Source organism: Clupea harengus, chromosome 3 (assembly GCF_900700415.2).
Source record: "Clupea harengus chromosome 3, Ch_v2.0.2, whole genome shotgun sequence".
Taxonomy (NCBI): domain Eukaryota; kingdom Metazoa; phylum Chordata; class Actinopteri; order Clupeiformes; family Clupeidae; genus Clupea; species Clupea harengus.
Window position 1 is genome coordinate 3020422 of NC_045154.1, and position 21968 is coordinate 3042389.

Genomic DNA, 21968 nt, shown 5'->3' on the forward strand with positions numbered 1-21968 from the left:
GACAAATTAATGACTTTTTGCATAGACTACTGACAAAAGCAATTGTATGCCTTAATAAATCCCTAACTTCCTTTGTGTCATCATTGAAACAATTCCCCTCTCATTGTCATATTGAAAATATTGCGACCGGTATATTGGTCAAATAAACATGCAAACATTTCTCTCAGTCTCACACAAAACACTGTGAAAACATATATATTACAAATAAAATAAATAATAATTATTATTATTATATAACTTAAGTATAGTCACTCGTCTATGGCAATCAGATATCTAATGACGTTGACACTATACACACTCTTTCAAGAGGATAAAGTAGGCTAGTTTGATCCGAGTACTGATAGCCTAAGACATTGTGGGATATCTCCCTTGCTATTATAGTAAATTGAACTAGCCTGCAATTTAACTTAATTAAAACAAAAAAAGGAAATAAAAAAAACAGATGCCCATCAGTTACTCTTCTTACACATTGTTTCTACATTTAAACAGTTGAACATTTTCAATTTCATTTTATCGGTTAAACTTAAATATTTAAAGAGTTAAACATTGTTTTTATTTAATCATAGCGCTTGCTTAAAACATTTAAACATGTTTTAAAACATTTAAACATGTTTTACTTCTCACCATACAATATACAAGTTAAGCGCATGTCCGGGGTTATGTTAGCTCTCCCTTCAAACATCTAATATAACATAAGCTATAAACTCATCACCAAATAGGTTTTAAAGGCTGTAAGAGCAATGCCATACATAAATAGACCTGCAGTTAGATGTTTAAGTTTCTCGTTCCGTGTTTTCACCCTCAACTCCGCGCCCGGGGCTCCGCTCCACACGCGCTTTGGGAACTACTGCGTTATAGACAGGTAACTCATACTCGCAAGAATGCCATTCAAACACAACTTGTAACTTGCTGCCTCAGGTCTATGCATTCGTGACCATGTAGGCCTGTGGGCATACTACAGTCATCTACAGTAGACCACCCAGGTGGATTCCCCATAGCTCAAGTCAGCTAGAGGCTAACGCGCTTGCGTGGCAAAGGGGGAGGAGACGCTCGAGGAAACGATGTGTGGGTTGTTAGCTGTCGCTAGCTATCCTAGCATCATGGTGGGGTTTACTTGTAGATAGCTGGCACACACGTAGTTACGGTATCGTAGCAATAGTGCAGCTGTCATTTGTTTTCTGTTTTACTCCTGGCTCATCTCCAGTATTACTGAATTTTGGGGCTGTCTTGTCTAAGGCACTTGTTTTCTTGAGGGATACGTCTGTTTTCATTTTCTCTCATGAGGCATTAGCCAGCTATGCCCTCTGATTTTATATCGCTGCTTAGCGCGGATATCGACCTTAATTCCCCCAAATCCCTCTATTCAAAAGGTAAGACGACCAATTTAAAAGCGACGCTGTATTTTATACCTCTTCTGTCGTACCATCATTTTCCTTGTTGAACTGAGTTCAAGGCTGTGGCTAACTTGTACCGTTATTGCTATTGCTGACTTTGTGAACCAGCATTGGGGTATCACGTTTAGCTCGCATACATCAGTCACAGAATGGGTTTGCTAATAACGAGTTCACAGAGCCAGCTAACGTTGCTTGTAGGGAGGCGTGTTGTATGACAGAGGTTAGGTGCTTTGCATGTCAATATTTTATTTGATGTCGCTTAACTTCGTCGATACCTCATTAGTTGGGTAAATCATCAATGGGGATTTTTAACTAGATGGCTAATGTTAGATATGTTTTATCACAAAGATACTACTAACACCAAAGAGCAGGGATAATTCCAAGCGCCAGCCACCAAGCAAGGCTAGCGAATTTGGCGACTAGGTTAGCTGCTTAGGGCTAGCTAGCAAGGATGGTTAAACCGCCAGTTATGTACTGTTGATGGGAGCTAGCTAACTAGCTATACTCAGCTACGTACTTGCACAGTGTAAGTGTCACTCGATGGATCTAACGTACTGAGGGAGAGATACAATCTCGAAGATAAACATTTGCTGTTACAATGTTACAGCCTCTTTGCAAGGCCTCGCCTTGGTCTCTCTTCATTAACTGTATACAGCTGATAAAGACGTAGATGACATCAATCTACCTAGGATAGTTGTTTTAATAACTTGCTGGGTCAGTAGTAATAAAGTCAATTTAGGTGGCCAGATTATCACTCGGTATGTTCATGTCAGTAAATGACCCTGCCTGTTTGAGATGCCAATGTAACTCTTCGCTTCCGACCTCCCTTGGACGTGAACAAAGAGAAGCACTGCATGTCAGCGAGAAGTGAGTGGCCTGTCAACCATGTGCCTACACATGCCCTTTGATAACAGCTGGGATGCTCGTTTACAAGACGGACAGCAGTGTTGAGTTTTTAATCTCACAGCCAGACACTGATCTCGCACAACCCACGCAGTTCAGATGTGCGATTTGAAACCTGCTGCGTGAGGTTGAGCACATGTGCTCGCACAGACCTTCATGCACACCTTTCTTTAACACAGACAGTGCACTGTTGCGGCTATTCAGCATGTGAAAGGTGATCGGAGCAGCGTAATTATGTAGAACTCCTGCAGACACTGTCAGCTCACCTGCCCCCTTTAGTGGGCCTCTTTGTTGCCGACCCTCCGTCTCTAAGAATAAACGCATTCTGTCTTCTTGGGGTTCATATTCTTTGCAGCGAATAGGTTGGTCATATCGTACACGGGTGTTTAGGTGGTCACACTACATGCACAGAGTAGATAATGCTTCCTTTTAAAGTAGCAAGCAAACGCACAGCTATTTTGGCAGCCACGTGTCTGGTCAGAACTTTGTGTAGACACATAAAGGCAGCATCCATACATTTCCCATAAAACCATGGCATTGTGAAAATACTTGGTGGGATGCAGTGTCTTGTGAACAACTAGACTGCGCTGTGACTTCTTGCCGGTCTCATATGGTTTAGTTCAACAGTAACTGGCTTTAATTATGGAACAAACGCGCAGAGCAAGAGCAGAGGGCCCGAGGTTCTAAAGTCTCATAGATTTAGAGCAGCTATTTTGGTGTGGAATGTTGCGTTGAGATTTATAAACATTCTGGAATGAGCTAGCGTCTAGGCAGCCGCCTGTCCATCGTACTCACATACCGTAGTTTAGGGATCATTCTCTGCCACTCTAAAACGTTTCATCTGCTGAGATATGACAGAAATGCCTGTTTTATTTGATTGTGGCATTGTAGTGCAGGCTAACATTTTCTGCACTGTTCTATGCCTTTTTCTTAGCTTCACTTCTGTAGAATGGATTTGTGTTGCAAGACTGATTGTTACTCTGATCATTGCTATACCTTGTTGGCGCTGTGCATGGAGTGTTGTGTTGTGGTTCTAGTCTTCAGTGTTCAGATGTATTGTTGCTGCTATGCTCTAATGGTGCTGGCCAGTGAGGGTGCTAGCCAGGGCCCGATGAGCACAAAGCACGGACACAGATGCTGGTCTGATGCTGCTGGTTGGCAGCGTCACCTGGCAGCAGCCTGGATGACATGTGAGCTCAGTCGTCATGGTAATTTACAGCCCGGCCTTGACGTCTCCCTGTTAACTACCAAGGTCTCATCAGTATTCTGAGCCAGTCACAGGGGGCGTCACAAGACGTACACACACACACACACACACACACACACACACACACACACACCCTAGGGATGCAACGGTACAGTGGGCCCACAGTTCAGTATGTATCTCAGTTTTTGGGCCAGGGTAACGGTACGGTTACGGTATCTTTATATTTGAGACAAAAATAAAATCACCCTTTATACTATAAACAATTGTTTTTTTCCTCTAGACAAATAAAACTTTCTATTCAGAAAAATGGCAGCATGACTGACTAGGCTTGGTTTCTATCTGTACTACAGTGAGTGAGCTTTCACTTGTTCTGGAGGTCCAACGATCAGTGGTGAGAGCTAGATAGGGTGTCTGAGTCCATTTGTTTCAAATTTCTCTCTGATGTTTCGTAGAGCTTTACTGCTGAAATGTGTGCAGCAGGGGACGTAGTAAAGCGGTTTCATTTTTCCATCAGGTGACATGATCCCGAGCCAGTAACCACCGAAGTACTCCCACCGATTTCATTATTACCTCTGCTAAGGAGGTTATGTTTTCAGTGCAGTTTGTTTGTCTGTTTATCTGTCTGTAAACAGGATTACACAAAAAAACAGGCTCGGTTTCCATGAAATGTGATGAAAAGGTGCAGCATGGGCCGAAGCAGATCCGACTCAGGGGGGCAGCTCCAAGAATTAAATTTCACTTTCACTCACATTGAGAGATGTGTCATTTGTGTCATGGTGGCGGCAAGCACTCTCTGAGTGCTACTCTAGTTTCTTTTTTTTTTTAAATTTCTTTTTTTTTTATTTTGTCACAAAATGTTGCTGGAAGGCTACAGCGAGAGATTGTTGTGTTCCTGCTAACTCCCCCTGCTCCACCTGGGATAGTGCTGAGTGACGGTGACGTAAATGAGACATCATGTCAGAGGTCTCTCCACTCAAGTGGCCCACTGTGGCAAAGCAACGCTTGCAGGCTCTACTTCGTCTGTTTACAGTCTTCTTATCCTCGCCATCGGATTGAACGCTGAATTCAAAATGTGTCCCCCACAGCGGATTTGAAAGATGGCAGTGCGTCTCCAAATGAGCTTCTCTCTATCTAGTTAGTTGTGTTTTTAGTTTCCCCTTTCATCTCAAGCTCCTATTTGCATACAGAGCGCTGGTTGGCTCCAGGGAAATTGTAACAGGCTCCTGAGATGTTTCTGGGAATCTTCAGTACAACATGTGTGCAGTTTGCAGCGCAATAAGCAAGTTTAGGAAATGAAAGGAAAATGGGACATACTTATTGTAATACCACGGTTCACGTGTGTGTGTTGAACCGTAGGGGGGACGTACTGAATGGTTCGACATAATACTGTGTAACGTTGCATCCCTCACACACACACACACACACACACACACACGTGAGCACGCTGACACCGTTGCCTAAACAACACACACCTCTAGAAGCTCATTAAAACCCAACAACTGATGGTCTGCATTAAAGGCGTGCAAAGGTCTGAGCCAGTGGTAGTTTGATGGCGTCTGCTCTTGCTGTGTCCGTGTCCGAGTGAGTGATGTTGGTCTGGTGAGTCACGGAGCCGCTTGTAGAGTGGACTCGGCTGGTGGTCTTGACTTGGCCAGGAGAGCGTGAGTCCCAGAACAATGGTGAATGCCAGTGTTGTGTTTCAGAGTGTGTGCGGAGAGCAGAGGCCAGACACGCTCGTTGCTCAGGGCGCCATCTGCAGTTCCAGTCAAGCGGCTCTCTCCTGTCTCACACGCCTCTGCCTCTGCCTCTGCCTCTGCCCCTGCCCCTGCCCCTGCCCCTGCCTCTGCCCCTGCCCCTGCCCCACACGGCACAGCATGCCCATCCTCAGAGCAGGGGTGCATTGGGCCCTTTGGGTTTGCACTCAGGATTCTTGGAGGTGGACTGGCAGGAGGACGGTACTGCACAGGGCACCCAGCCAGGGTCATTGTTGGAGTGCTGAACATGTTTTCTGTGGTGGTTGTGGGTGTTGTCAAAGGGCATGTCTGCATACTCTCTGCTTGGATCTGTCTCTCTCTCTCTCTCTGTGTCTCTCTGTCTCTCTCTCTCTCTCTGTCTCTCTCTCTCTCTGTCTCTCTCTCTCTCTGTGTCTCTCTGTGTCTCTCTCTCTCTGTCTCTCTCTCTCTCTCTCTCTGTCTCTCTCCGTCTCTCTCTCTCTTGCATGCTCTCTTTCTTTTTCCCCTCTCCTGCCATATCTCTCTTTTTGTCTCTCCCCCTTGCTATTTTGAGCTATCTCACTTTCTCTCACCTCTGTTTTGGTCTATCGCTCCCTCCTTCCCTCTCTCTCTCTCTCTCTCTCTCTCTCTCTGTGTCTCTCTGTCTCTCCCTCCCTCCCTCTCTCTCTGTCTCTCTCTCTCTCTGTCTCTCTGTCTCTCTCTCCCTCCCTCCCTCTCTCTGTCTGTCTGCGTTCTCTCTCTCTGTGTCTCTCTGTCTCTCTCTCCCTCCCTCTCTCTCTCTCTCTGTCTGTCTGCTTTCTCTCTGTTTCTGTTGTAGACCACCCTTTTGATCTATTTCTTTCTCCTTCCCTCACTTTCTTTGTACTTTGGTGTGTCCTTATTTTGACTCTCTCTCTCTCTCTCTCTCTCTCTGTGGTTACCTACATCACTTGTTCTTTTGCTTTTCATTGTGGTCTGTGTCAGTCTAATTCTCTCTCCTCTCTGGTCTGTCTCACTCTTGTCACACATTCTCTCTCTCTCTATTCTGGTCCATCTCACTTTCTCTCTCACTTTCTATTTTGGTAGATCTCTCTCTCTGTCTATCCTGGTCTCACTCACTTTTCTGTCTCCCTTTCTCTCTGTCTTGCTCCCAGAGTCGGTGTATGACCTGCTCCCCAAAGAGCTGCAGCTGCCAGGCCCCTCGCAGCCGGACAGGCCCACTATGAGTCAGAAGAGCGGAGGAGAGGCCGGTCCTCCCCCTCCGGCAGCGCTGGCCGCAGGTATGTCCTCTCGCCCCCCCGACCCTGCGCCCCCACTCACAGAGACCCCAGAACTAGGGGTCCTAGCCAGGGCTGCTCACAGAGTCTAGCTGCATCCCTTTTGTACTGGGCATTTTGGAGTGCCGTGGGGTAAAGTGCATCTCCTCCTGAACTAGACACTAAACAGTGTGAAATGTCAACGCTACCATATGCCATAACCTACACCAACACTAAACAGAGTGAGTCAAGTGTAAATGCTACTATCTGTTATGTGGCAGCCTGTCTGACAATAGCTGTTGTGTGTAGTCGTGTACACATCCTCAATAATGCCAGATTAGCCTCTTGCTCCACCTAACACTACCTCCTCGCTGTTCTGCATCTATAACCTTTTCAGTAGCCTGGGCTGGAGTATGTTGCTGTTGCTGCCTTTTTGGTGACAGACAGACTTCCTGTTACTGCCTTTTGTGATACTCACTTCCTGTTACTGCCTGTTCTGGCTGTGCTCTGTCTGCCATGTACCATGTGGCTGAGCTGAGAGCATTTGATCTGAAACAGATAGCGCTGCTGCTGCCTGCAACCTCTTTCTCTGCGCCCAGGAGCTCGTCTGCACCCAGAGTCTGTAGCTTGAAATGGGGAAATAGTGCAGGTAGCGTAGGTGTAAAGTGTGGGATGCACATATTACATTGCGTTTAGTCAGCAGGAACAGAGTCTCATTGAAATAGCGAGGGGCCTAGCCATGTCCTTTCATTACCATAGAAATGACTCGCACTGCTAAAGATAAAGATATGTGACCGGATCATCGAGCTTGGCTCTGTAGCTGCTCTCGAGGCGATACTGTGGTGGGTGATTTGAAGCAGGTGTTTACTGTGTTGTTGGTTACATGCTATTGGAGTGTAAAAGAGGGCATCCTCATGCTCGACTGCTTCCTGTTTTGGCAGGAAGCTGAGGGATCTTAAAACAAGCTGCCCCAGACTAGTGTCAGACTGTCCGTGTTGTGGCAGGACTAATTAGAGGTAAACCCGGCCATGCAACCAGCCAAGCAACCAACCAGCAAAACCAACAGCTACCAAGAGAAGGAAACCTCACCAGCACAGCTCTGGAAACCAGACCGCACACCATGCACTTAATTAAATGACTGAAAATCAATTGGGCTCTTCATAGTCTTTCTTTCCCGTCTTAACCAGTGCATTCAATTCAATTTAATTGCAGTTCTGTGAATATACTGTAAATAGCATTAAACCCACACCACTAGGCTCTATGTGTAAATTTTCGAAAACACAAACAGCATGGACTAAATTTGATTTGGTGTCTTCTCTGGATGACTCGTATGAATGATCAGCTCTTGTTCATTGGCTGTCTCGTTTTTATTCCAGGGCGTTGCCTCTGAATCAGGGAGAGTCTGCATATAAAATGGTCTGCAGTTCTCTGCTTCGTAGGTCAGAAGCTTGTTTATTCTGTCTCCATGGCTACGCTCAGTCCCAGCCAAAATCTACCAATTGGCATGCTTCAGTTGACACCTGAGAATAGTATTTTGGACCCTGATTATTTAACAGGCGGCTGCTTAAATTTCACCAGCCCCCTTTTTTCATTTCTGAGTTTTGCTTTTCATTTTGGCCTTGGTTTTATATACTATGTATGCATTAAGCATGTTGCCTTGTTTTTTATGTAAAGAATGAATTAACAGCAACATTTGGTCCATAATAGGGAGTTTTAGTGAAAAACATAATTTAAAAAAAAACAAATTAACATGCACATAAATCCATACACGTTATATAATGCAATAGAGAGGTAGACACACAGACAGATTTGGATAAACATGATTTACAATCAGGGGAGTTAAACAGTAATCACTAGAGACCTAGGCAGGGTGAAGAGAGAGGTGCCACCAGCCATGCACTAGATTCACTGCTTGAATGGGACGGCTAGCCAGGCTGCTTGTCTGTGGCTGCACTTAACCTGTCTGTCAACCACGTCACAGATGCTGCCTCCTCCTGCAACATCTCCTCCAGCCCTGTAGGGGGCAACAGCACCGCGCTTCCTGGCTCCTCCTGCCCCAGCATGCTCTCCACTACCTCAGCCCCCGAGCAGGGCTCCCGGGTCCTTGGCGCCCCCCTGGAAGAGGGTGGTCCAGGTGGCCCAGGAGGCTCGGGGCTGGGTGTGGAGGCAGCTTTGGGGGCCGCGGGCGACAGCAGCGGAGGGGCCCAGCCGAGTCAGATCACCCCCTCCAAGCGGCGGACAGTGCTGAACATCTCGCCGCCGCCGGAGGACCTGCTGGACGACAGCCGCATGTCGTGCCAGGAGGAGGCACCGCTGCCGGACTCGGAGCAGAGCGGCAGCATGTGGATGGAGGAGTCGCTCTCCAGCTTCAGCATGGCCAGCAGTAGCTCCTACAATGACAACACGGAGGTGCCGCGCAAGTCCCGCAAGCGCACGCCACGCCAGAGGCCCGGGTCCAAGCCCGCTGCCGCCCAGGCGCCCAGCATGGAGGTGTTTGATGCCGACAGCGCCAATGCGCCCCACTTCGTGCTGTCCCAGTTGGGCTCTGACGCCAAAGCCAGCCCCAAGGGCAGGTGGGTTTATTTACATGACTGTATAACTGACTCAGGAGACATGATGCATGTGTGTTTTCCACCCTTGCACACACACACACACAAACACACACCACAAACCTCTACAGTAGTTTACAGAGCTGGTTTTGTTTGTGTTTTATACAGGGGTGTGCATAATAACCATTTTTGATATTTGAATATTTGACAGTGTCCACAAACGGTTATTCAGGGCTGACTACAGAAAATGGAAACTGTATTGGGAAAGTAGTAGGCCTTGTGAGCGTGTATAGACCAGTACTTCTGTGTTGTCACACGGGGCTGGTGGCAGAAAGTAGTAGGCCTTGTGAGCGTGTATAGACCAGTACTTCTGTGTTGTCACACGGGGCTGGTGGCAGAAAGTAGTAGGCCTTGTGAGCGTGTATAGACCAGTACTTCTGTGTTGTCACACGGGGCTGGTGGTAGAAAGTAGTAGGCCTTGTGAGCGTGTATAGACCAGTACTTCTGTGTTGTCACACGGGGCTGGTGGCAGAAAGCCTATGGCTCCTATATAGCTCTTTCACATACGAAACCCATTCAAAACAACACGGGATAGATTGAAAAATGTCATTCCCGTCCAGTCTTCAACTAATTAGCAGCTAAGTTAAGCGCATGTGGGGGCGAAGCTGCACAGGCACCCTGAGGGTTTCCACCTTTTCCTATTATAATTTGAGAGTTATTTTAGAGTTAAATTGAGACCGAAACGTCAGCTAGACAACTAGAGGCCGTGCATCGCTGGGAGGCTATCGAGCGCAATCTACACTTTTCTGACAATTCAGAGACAAGCTGTACAAGGTGCGCCCACTGCTGACATCTCTTGGAGAGGTTTCAAGCAATCCCAAGAGATGAAAATCTCTGTATGGACGAAACAAATTGTCCCGTTCAAGGGGAAAAACCCCATGACTCAGTACAATCCCAAGAATCCAGATCGCTGGGGATACAAAATCTTTATGCTTTCTGGGAATATCTTTCCTTGTAATGGGCATCCTGACATAGAAACAAGTGAAGACATAGTGCCTTTGACAACTGGTTCTCCAGTGTTGATCTGCAGATGCTTTTGGAAAAGAGGAGAATCCACTGCATTGACACTGAGACCCAATCGTCTGGCTGGATGCAGTTTCTCCACCGATAAAGTGCAGGGAGAGGATCTTCTGACGAGAAGAACACATTGCATAATGGGGTTACTCTCAGGGCTGTGGAGTGGCATGATGATCACCATTGCCTCAGCACATCTAGCTGCCACTGTGATTAGATGGTACTCAACAGGGCTCATCGCCCTCTACCGAAAGATAAGATCCAAAAAGTGGTACCACAGGATTGTCTTCCACATGTTCGAGCTGTGGTACCACAGAGACTGCCCCCCCCCTTGTGTATAGCTGAGGTTGCAAGTTGTCTGAGCATGGAGAGGAAGGCCAACTTGAAGGGAAGGGGAAGGCCATCACACCTTAGTCAGGAAGAAAAGTGTCCAAAACCCTCTGCAGAACCACGCCCATCAACGCTGTTTTGTATTGATCAGACCGGTCACTCACTGGCCTGTCTGGGCGGAGTGAAAAAGGCGACGCAAATCCCCAGGTTGTTCAGGCATTGTAAAATGTTACCTACCTGTGTTTGACTGTTGAGAGGAATTGCTTCCTCAACTGTCATAAGCAGTGAGGTGCACTACTGAGAGGGAGAAGGAGATTTCGTGTGTATGTGGGTGCATGTGTGTCCTTGTGTGTATGTGCATGTCTGTGATAACTAAGGTTATATATTATTTGCATATATTGAATAAAATGTGACTGTTAAAGTAACACTATGCAACAATTTGTCACTTTTTGAGGTATGGTTCTATAGGCAACCAGTTTTGGTACCATCCTCAAATTCATTTTGATAGCATATGGTCATGTGAAGGACAGATAAACACCTGTTTTATGTTATTCTGTGTTTCCTGACTGGAACACCTTGCACAAATGGAAGAAAAGCTTTCACAGCATGACATTGCCAGCTATACTGCCAAAAGACACCTTCTATCAGTGTCAACTGGGCTGTTGGTGGTGTTTGCAAGGTTTTTGCATGCCTTTTAGGTTGTTAGCGTGCTAGTTTTGGAACAGAACTCCTTATTGCTGCTTTAAATATTACTTTTGCATTAAAAACAGATACATCTGTTTAAGTGTTTGATTAAAGAAATATATTTATGATAATAATATATTTTATATAAATATAATATATTTTTTATTAGTATTACACCTGACAACTCTTTGCTATTACCATTACTGGGAATCCCATAGATGTATCAGAGTGCTGATGATCTCAGTCTATCAGAGTCCGAGTCGTGGCCAAACTGGTAGAGCAGCAAGTGGGAGCAGGTTTGCAATGCAAAGCAGTGGATTATCATGGGACTCTGCTCAGACTGACCAGACCAGGGCACCCTGTGAGGATGCTGTGGTTGCTGTGGCAGCAGGACAGACTAGAGTACCCTGGGAGGATGCTGTGGTTGCTGTGGCAGCAGGACAGACTAGAGTACCCTGGGTGGATGCTGTGGTTGCTGTGGCAGCAGGACACACTAGAGGACCCTGTGAGGATGCTGTGGTTGCTGCGGCAACAGGACAGACTAGAGTACCCTGTGTGGTTGCTGTGGCAGCAGGACAGACTAGAGGACCCTGTGAGGATGCTGTGGCAGCAGGACAGACTAGAGTACCCTGGGAGGATGCTGTGGTTGCTGTGGCAGCAGGACAGAGTAGAGTACCCTGTGAGGATGCTGTGGCAACAGGACACACTAGAGGACCCTGTGAGGATGCTGTGGTTGCTGTGGCAGCAGGACAGACTAGAGTACCCTGTGAGGATGCTGTGGTTGCTGTGGCAACAGGACAGACCAGGGTACCCTGTGTGGTTGCTGTGGTTGCTGTGGCAACAGGACAGACTAGAGTACCCTGTGAGGATGCTGTGGCAGCAAGACAGACTAGAGTGCCCTGGGAGGATGCTGTGGTTGCTGTGGCAACAGGACAGACTAGAGTACCCTGTGTGGTTGCTGTGGCAGCAGGACTGAGTACCCTGGGAGGATGCTGTGGCAGCAGGACACACTAGAGTGCCCTGGGAGGATGCTGTGGTTGCTGTGGCAACAGGACAGACTAGAGTACCCTGTGAGGTTGCTGTGGCAGCAGGACTGAGTACCCTGGGAGGATGCTGTGGCAGCAGGACAGAGTGCCCTGTGGCCTCCTTGACATTTAGCCCAAACAAAGGCCGGACAGAGACTAATCCTCCTGCTTAGCGTAGAGAGTGGGGATTAGCATAGCCATTCTTGGTCTGCAATGTTGTGCTTAAACACCGTCTGTTCTGCCGCCAGCTCCCTGGAGGCGGGCGGCACGCTGCGGACGGGGGTCCTGGCAGCGCAGTTCCCCCAGAAGACTGAGGGCAAGGAGCTGAAGATCCTGGTGCAGCCGGAGACCCAGCACCGGGCGCGCTACCTCACCGAGGGCAGCAGGGGCTCTGTCAAGGACCGCACCCAGCAGGGCTTCCCTACTGTCAAGGTAAACGATCTACCCCCCCATCAGCCTGTTCACGTTCACATAGCCAGAGATCTCTTTCAGGTCTCAGTAGTGTAGTCTAAATCCAGTTTGTGTATGGTACAGAATTCTAAGTGCTATTTTAAGGCCAAAGTGGCACTCGACTGCACATGAGGTTGTGCAGACAAGGCATTAAGCTAAATCTGACACACTTGCTCATTATCACGGAAGGTCGGTGCTATTTTTACCTTCAGTCAGAATGGCTAAGCTTTGTAAGACTGAACAAAAAAAAAAAAAAGTTTAATCAGGAGCAAAGGGAGACAGCCATTTGAACGAGGTAGAAGTTAACTTTTCTTTATTTCTTTTTTCCGCACAGCTGGAGGGAGTGAGTGAGCCGGTGGTGCTGCAGGTGTTTGTGGCGAACGACACGGGGCGGGTCAAGCCCCACGGCTTCTACCAGGCCTGCAGGGTGACGGGACGCAACACCACCGCCTGCAAGGAGGTGGACATCGAGGGGACCACCGTCATCGAAGTCAGCCTGGAGCCTACCAACAGCATGACCCTGGCGTGAGTACCAGCGCCTATTCCCCTCCCATCAGTGTGTGGGTGCTCATCAGTGTGGCGTGTGTAGTGAGCTGGAGTGGTAGGGCACTTCTATGTATTATATGTATAGTTCACCATGCTTAGAAGATGTGGTTGTGTGTGTGTGTCTTTTGCAGTGTGGACTGCGTCGGCATTCTGAAGCTCCGCAACGCAGACGTGGAGGCACGCATCGGGGTGGCGGGCTCCAAGAAGAAAAGCACACGTGCCCGCCTGGCCTTCCGCGTCCACATCCCGCGTCCCGACGGCTCCATGCTCGCACTGCAGACCACCTCCTCGCCCATCCTCTGCAGTGAGTCTGCCCCTGACCGCTAAACCTTCTCTGGATCCCCGAGTTGATCTGTTTAGGCACACAAGACCATAGTCTGTGTGGTGTGTTCTCTTGCGCCATCACACTACCATGCATTTACAAGTACTAGTGTTGAATGGCAGCAGTGTGACACCACATGTGAATATTATATACAGAAAGCCAATTTAAAGCCTCTGCATTTGTCCCGATTGTTCCTAAAAAAATGTTTCAGCAGAGCGTCATGGAACTCCCCTTTGCCTTGTGTCATCTGTAGCCACATTGAACCGTAGCGGTGGCTTTACATTCCTCTCTGCCCCGGGAGAGAGAGAGAGAGAGAGAGAGAGAGGCCAGTCTGGTGCTGCTCCAGTGAGCTCCACACTCAGACACAAGCTGTTGTTGTTTTGTCTGCAGATACCCTGACTGGATGAATAAATAATGTGCGCTACAAAGGATGCAAGCACAACTTTGCTTGGTGTGCCGTGTTGACCAGAGTTAGCAAAGTGATACAACAATGGAACAGTGATGTTGATTTGCGTCCCTGCTCCATCATTTTGGCATATTCCTAAATCTGTGTGTGTGTGTGTGTGTGTGTGTGTGTGTGTGTGTGTGTGTGTGTGTGTGTGTGTGTGTGTGTGTGTGTGTGTGTGTGTGTGTGTGTGTGTGTGTGGTGAGTAGCTCAGCCAGCAGGTGTGCCTGAAATCCTGAAGAAGAGCCTGCACAGTTGCTCAGTGATGGGCGGAGAGGAGGTGTTTATCATCGGCAAGAACTTCCTCAAGGGAACCAAAGTCCTGTTCCAGGACATCAGCTCAGGTGAGGAGGCCAAATCCACTGCCAAAAGTGCTAACCACATACCATATGCACCCCACATCAGAGCTTTGTGCTCGATGTATGCACTGTGATGTATGGGTGTGGTATCATTGTTGGAGTTTAGGAACATGCCACTGAGTTATCAATCATGTTTTAATCCGTTCAGTTGTAAGAAATACTGTGGTACATTTAGTCTTACTTCAAGGCTGGGCAGTCCTCTTCAAAGAGAGCTGCTCTTGTTTCCTTTGAATGAGAACTTGCAGACAGACATGTCTTTTGTCTAGCCCACGTTTCGAATGGGAAGTGTGCGAGTCGTGTGCCTTTTTTTGGCAAGGTGTGCCAGGGGCTGAGCGACAGAGTGAATTTTTCATGCGTGTGTCTTTCCAGATGACAGTGGCTGGCAGGCTGAGGCTGAGATTGACATGGAGCTGTTTCATCAGGTAGGCACTCCTGTTTCTATGGAGACGGCCGTTGGGACTTTACTTCACGTTGCTTTTGCTGATGCAGGACTGGGTTTGCATATTTGTGTGCGTGCGTGAGTGTGTGTGTGTGTGCGTGCGTGCATGAGTGTGTGCGTGCAGGTGTGTGTGTGTGTGTGTGTGTGTGTGTGTGTGTATGTATTGGTCCTTTATCTCTCTTCTCTCCCCAGAATCACCTGATTGTGAAGGTGCCTCCGTACCGGGACCTGAGTATCACCTCTCCTGTGGCAGTGGGCGTCTGGATCGTGACCAACGCCGGGAGAACAAATGAACTGCAGCCATTCACTTTCACTCCCCACTCCGGTCAGTCTAGTTACATAACCCTCATGACTTGCCATTGGAAGGGTGTGTGTGTGTGTGTCTGTTTGTGTGTGTCCGTGTGTTAAAATGCAGGTGTGTGTGTGTGTGTGTGTGTCTGTTTGTGTGTGTCCGTGTGTTAAAATGCAGGGGTGTGTGTGTGTGTGTGTGTGTGTGTGTCTGTTTGTGTGTGTCCATGTGTTAAAATGCAGGGGTGTGTGTGTGTCTGTTTGTGTCTGTGTGTGTTAAAATGCAGGGGTGTGTGAGTGTCTTTGTGTTATGGCGGGCCTTTGAGTGTGTTGAAGAGTGAGTGAAATGTCCTAAATGTGGGCCTCAGTGAAGTGTCAGTAGATGAAAGGTCTGTGGGCCTCAGTGAAGTGTCAGTAGATGAACGGTCTGTGGGCCTGTGCAGTGTCAGTAGATGAACGGTCTGTGGGCCTCAGTGAAGTGTCAGTAGATGAAAGGTCTGTGGGCCTCAGTGAAGTGTCAGTAGATGAGCGGTCTGTGGGCCTCAGTGAAGTGTCAGTAGATGAACGGTCTGTGGGCCTCAGTGAAGTGTCAGTAGATGAACGGTCTGTGCTCCTGTGCAGAGCCCTCAGCAGATGTGCCTGTGAAGTCCGAGGCGCCAACCCCAGCCAAGTCCTGCCCGTTTGAGGACCAAGTGAAAGGTACGAGCCATAGCCACTCACATTTGACTGTGTGTGTGGTGAGAGACTGCACTGTGAAACATGACACCTGAGGCAGTGTCCTACATTATGTGACTTACAAAGAGCCATGATTGCGTATCAGATACTGAAGAAAATGGTGATGATGGATATATTTCTCCTTTACAGCAATGCAAACCGGGAACAGTAATATTGACAGCACCATGATGACTCCGCTGATTTTAAAACGAGAAGAGGTCACCCCTATGGAGGTGTACACTAATGCCCCGGCATCCAACGTCTTTAAGGTTGACGGAGTTGAAGTTTTCAGTATTTTTTTTCCAGCTCTGTCAATCTTACAGTTGTTTTTAAAAGAAGTTGTTTAATAACTTCCTGTTGCATTAATGTCCTCTTCCAGCCCGACGACGTCCTTGGAGCCCCACAGCAAATTCTGGAGGTGAACGTCAACCTCCCCCCCTCAGGCAGTGAGTCTTTCCCCAGTCCAGCCCCTCTCCAACCTGGCAGCGCCCAGCCGCCACAGGCCCCCATGTTCTCGTCGGCAGAGCCCTTGAGCACCATCCAGAAGCAAGACATTGCCCCCAGCGCCTCCTTCCAGGTGTCCCTGTCTGAGGACACCACCGTCCTGCAGCCTGTACCCCCTCAGGTGCCCCAGCAGTTCATGCGGGAAACCCCCGAGACCCTCTCCCCAGAGGAGAGCGGCTCTGAGGAGGCCGGGATGCTGGTGATGGGCATGCCCCAGCTGGTGGAGGGCTCGCCGGCCGTGCCCCAGCAGTCCCCCGTGCCCACCCTGCTCCCCCAGGACAGTGTGGCTCAGCTGGAGAGGGCGGTGCGAGAGCTGCAAGCGGGAGGGGGCTCCTTGGTGCAGCAGGTCCTGGTGGCTGCCGCAACGCAGCAGCAGCTCAACTCGGTACTGTACAGCCCCACGCCCTCAGCTGACATCCTGCAGAAACATGTTCAGGAGAACATGAATAGCCTTCAGCTGGGAGGAAACGATAGATCTATGAACAGTCAACAACAACGACATCAACAACAGCAACATCAACAGCAACATCAACAACAGCAGCAACATCAACAACAGCAGCAACATCATCAACAACAGCAACATCAACAACAACAACAGCAACATCAACAACAACAACAGCAACATCATCAACAACAGCAACATCAGCAACAACAGCAACAGCAACAACAGCAGCAGCAGCAGCAGCAGCAGCAGCAGCAGCAGCAGCAACAACAGCAGCAGCAGCAACAGTCCTTGCTGGAAAATCTGCAACAGCAGCATCAGCAAGCTTTGGAAAATCTTCATCATCAACAGAACGTGCTGGAAAATTTGAAACAGCATCAGAAAGTTCTTGAGAACATCCATCAACATCAGCAAGTCTTGGAGAACATGCAGCAGCCACACCAGGAGGTTCTGGAGAACCTGCAGCAGCAACAGCAGCAGCACCCCAAAGTTCTGGAGACTATTCAGCAGCAGCAGCAGCAGCAGAACTCTTTAGTCAACCTGCAACATCAGAAGGTTCTGAATGACCTGCAGCAGCAAAAGAGTTTTGAGAACCTTCAGCAGCAGCAGAACGTCTTCAAGAGCCTGGAGCAGTTGCAGTCAGAGCTCATGCAGCATCAGCAGATCCCCATGCAGTGCACCCCTAGTTTCTCTCCCAGCGAGGCCCCAAAGCAGCAAGCCCCCACCGGCCACCCTTCCGAGGGTCTTCTCCTTAGTGCCCCCCAACAACAACAACAACAACAACAACAACAACAACAACAACAACAAGCACTTTTCCAACAGGCTGGTGGGCTCTTGACAATCCAGACATCCAGCTTCCTTCAGCAGCCTCCCTCCCATCCTTCCCCCCCCCAGCAGCTTTTCCAGACGCAGAACCCAATGTCTGAAGCTCAGAGTCAGCAGACTGTGCTGTTCGGGTCCGAACCTGCCCCAGCTCAGGCGCAGGTCCAAGCCTCTCTTTTCCCCGGCGCCATCACAATGCTAGCTGCCGACCAACAACAGCAGGCCTCCTCTGCCCTCTTCCTGGATCAGGGGGTTCTACCGGGCCAGCTGGCAACAGACAGCAGTCAGAACCTGCAGCAGCAGCAGCAGCAGCAGCAGCAACAACAGCAACAGCAACATATGGCTTTCCTTACCCCCATGCAGACGTCTGTGTCTGATGCCCAGTCGGTGTCGCTACTTCAGGGGCAGATCCAGTTGTCCACTCCTATGGAGCAGCAGCGATCGCCACAGCAACAGATGCAGCCAGCTGCCCAGCCAGTGCCCCTGTACCAGAGCCAACCCCAGCAGCAGCAGCAGCAGCAGCAGCCGCCGCAGCAGCAGCAGACGGGCCTGCTGTTCTGCACTAATCCCCTGAACCCCCAGGACCTGCCCTCCTCGCTGCTCTTCAGCAGCCAGCCCCAGGGCCTCTTCCAGGACCAGCAGCCCATGCAGGTGGTACCCAGCACTGGGAGTGTGACGGTGCAAGCTGCTCCCAACCGGCCCTCTGTCCCTCAGCATCAGGCATCCCAGAGTCCTCTGCTGTTCTCCCAGTCCGGTGTGGTGTCAGTGGCACAGCAGGACACTGCAGAGCCAATGTCCTTCCAGGAGCAGAGTGTGGTGGTGGGTGACCCCTCAGCGCAGGGTGGCTCCTCGCAGTCAGGGCTGTTTCAGGACCAGCAGCCCATGCAGGTGGTTCCCAGTTCGGGCGGTGTGTCAGTCACCTCCAGTGAACAGCCCTCCGTTGGCCTTTATCTGCCGCAGGCAGCCATTACGGCTCTGCAAGGGGGCGCGGGCACCCAGGAGATGCCTGCGGCTGCCGCCACAGCGGCCATCTTTGCTGGGCAGAGTGCAATGTCAGTAGGGGGGCTTCAGAGCTCAAGTGGCTCCACAGCACAACCGGCCCCTGATACACTCTTCCAGTCGGGCATGGCTGGGGCCCTTAGCCAGCCTGGACAGACTCCGCAGCCTGGCCTCTTCCTGTTTGAACTACCCAATGGTGAGCGATTTCATTAGATCCTTAATTATTGGTTTATTTTTTGGTTTATTAAGTGTTACACCACCACAGTTTAGATAAATATACAGTTACGATTGGTTGACAACCATTAAACAGTGTGCATTATTTACCTCTTTCTGAATGACCAGATTTTTTATTATGTTACGAGTTGACTAAGCAAAATGATTGTAGCCCTGCATGAAGAAGAAAAAGTTGTCATTTTCTCCAGTTTCTTTACAGTTATTGAGGCAGACTGTATAATACACATTTACGAGTCTGTCAGTGATTAAAACAAGTGGTTTACTTTGACGTGCTGGCTTGCTGGATTCCATTGTATGGCCTTTAGTGTGTTATATAGCTTCCCTTTACTAAAGGGAAGCTATATAACACACTAAAGGATAGCTATATAACACAGCTTTCCTTTAGTGTGTTATATAGCTTCCCTTTAGTGTGTTACATAGCTTTCCTTCAGTGTGTTATATAGCTTTTTGTGCATATAAACGGTCTGCAAAGTTAAAAAGCCCAAAGTACACGGCAGAGGGAGTAACTCTGCCACAGAAACTGCTTTTCTTAGCTTCCTGAAATGCTTTGTTGGAATTCAAGCCCTTTTCCTTTGTTACAAGATGATGGAATCTCGTAACACAATCCTTATTGTGGCTTATAGCTGACCAGTCAGACCCCAAAAAATGTAATTATGAACTAGGGCTGCAACTAACGATTATTTTGGTAATCGATTAATCTATCGACATTTTTTTCGATTAATCGACTAATCTAACAATTATTTCCCATAGCAAATTAAAATAACGACTCAAAATGTTGGAATTTGAATTTCAAATGTATTTGAGTAACAAATGTAATCATCATAATACATAAATTAAATAGTAATACAAATTAAAGTGCAAATATGCTTTTAAAAGTAAAGAGAAAGTGCAAATAAAGTTTTAAAAGTAACTCAACTTAGCAATCAAGCCTCTGCAAGTGCAAAATAACGCAAGAATAACTGGGCTGCAAGTGACATTCAAATTCAACTTATGAAATATTTTTTCCCACAATCTTTTGTTTGAAGAATGCTAAATGGAGGAGGTTAACTATTCAGAACAAACGAAAATATAGGCTACTCTGATAATTCACTGATTCACTACATTTCGCTTAACATAACTGAAATAGCATTAGCAAGCATCCTCCATGAGACGTTCTGTTTTCCAACATGTAAGCTTAAACCTTACTATAAGTTATAGATATATCATGTATGTCTATGATAATTGCTGCTAGACACTTACTGTTCTTGTGCTCCCCCAGCTCATTCTCTTTGAGATACTGGAATAGTGCTTCTTTAACTACTAATAATTGACCATCATTGAGAAAAATGACAACTATTCTGTTAGCCATATCTCATATGCAGCAGCTACTAAAGCTAGCTTTGTTTATTGTTTCCATGGTAACATGAGCCGTCTCAGAATAATTCGCTTTTCAGTCGGCCATTTCTGATATGCAGCACATGAAGGTACGAGAACGGAGGGCAAAGAAAACAGTGCATGATATGTATGCTAGGCTATTTGCAGATTCTGTTCCATTTTCCTCAATGATGGTAAATTATTATTAGTTAAAGATGCACTATTTCGCACTTCCTACAGTGCATTGCAATGCCGAATGAAAATCACCGGTAGCTCTGCTAGCGTCTGCCAAATACATTTTTTTTTTTTTTTTAAATATATTTTATGACGCGTCGACAATAAAAACCATCGTCGACAATTTTTCACAATCGACGTCGTCGATTTCGTCGACTAATCGTTGCAGCTCTATTATGAACATTAAAGATGAGCACAATAGGTCCTCTTTAACAATGGATTAAGAGGGTATTAATTTAATCCAAGTGAAATCAGTGCAAGAAAAAAAGTAGTTCCACAAATATGTCTTGAAGACATATCATGAAAGTATACAATGTGCATACATAGCAACTATTGTGATGTTTGTTGAATAAATTATATGTAGTGATAATTTTACAACATTAGCTGCAGGATGCTGCAGGAGTGATTTACTCAATATTGTACAGTAAAATCAGATTCATTATTCGAATATGATTCAATATGATATGCTGAATGAACTCCTCTGCCCTTCTAAATGATGTTGGGTCTGTGTTCTCCCATCCCTGCAGATTGCAGTCAGCTCATGAATCCTCAAGGTCCTTCGCTAACCAACCAGCTTGTCTCCCTGGGACACCCTGGGCCCAATCAGAACCAGCTGCCGAGCAGTGCCCAGATCCAGAACCTCCTGGAGCAGTCCAGCAGCCTGAACGACACCCAGAACATGGTGAAGATCGACGACTTCCTGGAGACGCTGCAGGAGCAAGAGAAGAATCTGTCAGGGGACTTTTAGGTCCGGTAGGCTGAAGTAGGGCATTGTGATCAGTACAAGCTCTCATGGCCTCCTTGTGTTCAGCAGCGTGAGTGTGTAAAGAGGCCCTACTGTAAATCTGCTCGTCTCATGGAGTCATGCTGCTGAGACAGTGCGCCATGTGACTTGAACTCATGAGGCTACATCAGCATCCCATGAGGTCTAGTAAGGGTGGGGACGGCAGCATATCACATGGGGGGGGAGTACTATGCTACACCTATGTCTCATGTCAGCACTTTGTTTTTCACTGCCTCCTCTCCTCTCCTCTCCTTTTTTTTTTTTTTTTTCAACTGTGAAGTCATTAACGCAACTCTTCTTTCTTCTTTCATTTCCTCTTAAGTTGTCCTTAAGTAGGTGATTTTTTTTTTTTCTTCTGTAGTCCATTTTACAGAAAGCGACTTATTGTTATCGAAATCTATACTCTTTTTAAGTGTATTTTTTTTAACCATGGTAATCTTTAGCACTTTAGAGGGCTGTGCACAACCAGAGGCCTTAGCAGAACGGATCCTCTCCTCTGGCCCACAGCAAGCCCGTTGCTCTTGTGTTTCCAAGTCACTTGTACGGCTTTCTAGGGCTTTGTGTTTTTGTTTTTATACCAAAACCAGTATCTTTCTCCATAGGTAACGGTTGCATGTCCAACATTTTCATACTCCTATTTTCTTCTGCCATCATGGTCTATTTTTTGTTTTGTAAATCTTTTTGTATTGTGTGTTCCTGTGAGAGTGTGTGTGTACATCTGTGTGTTTGTGTGGGTGGGTGTGTGCTCCTTGTTGTCAGTACATGACTTCTTGTAAGATGAGGCTAGCTATTCAAGTAGCCCCTGTTAACAGATAACAGAAGGGTTCGGTACATAGCTTCTCATTCATTCCAGTCAGAAGTAGGCCATACTGCTTTTGTGTGCATCTGTAGGGGCTATC

General features: G+C 47.7%; 1 protein-coding gene across 3 annotated transcripts; it reads left to right on the plus strand.

Annotated features, from left to right (window-relative positions):
- The first annotated feature begins 15 nt into the window (after positions 1-15).
- On the plus strand, positions 16-21958 carry nfat5a (nuclear factor of activated T cells 5a). 3 transcript variants are annotated; one of them, XM_031564216.2, is made up of 13 exons: positions 16-1370; positions 6303-6496; positions 8454-9045; positions 12383-12566; positions 12919-13109; positions 13262-13434; positions 14107-14241; positions 14626-14678; positions 14888-15020; positions 15605-15682; positions 15848-15966; positions 16077-18660; positions 20813-21958. In XM_031564216.2, exons 2-13 carry the CDS (start codon positions 6439-6441, stop codon positions 21031-21033), a joined length of 4521 nt encoding a protein of 1506 aa, XP_031420076.1. In that variant the 5' UTR covers positions 16-1370; positions 6303-6438; the 3' UTR covers positions 21034-21958. The 3 variants fall into 3 exon arrangements, with proteins under 3 accessions (XP_031420076.1, XP_031420074.1, XP_031420075.1); XM_031564214.2 differs by having other exon boundaries at positions 959-1370; positions 6371-6496; XM_031564215.2 differs by lacking the exon at positions 16-1370 and adding an exon at positions 5318-5459 and having other exon boundaries at positions 6371-6496.
- Positions 21959-21968: the final 10 nt, after the last annotated feature.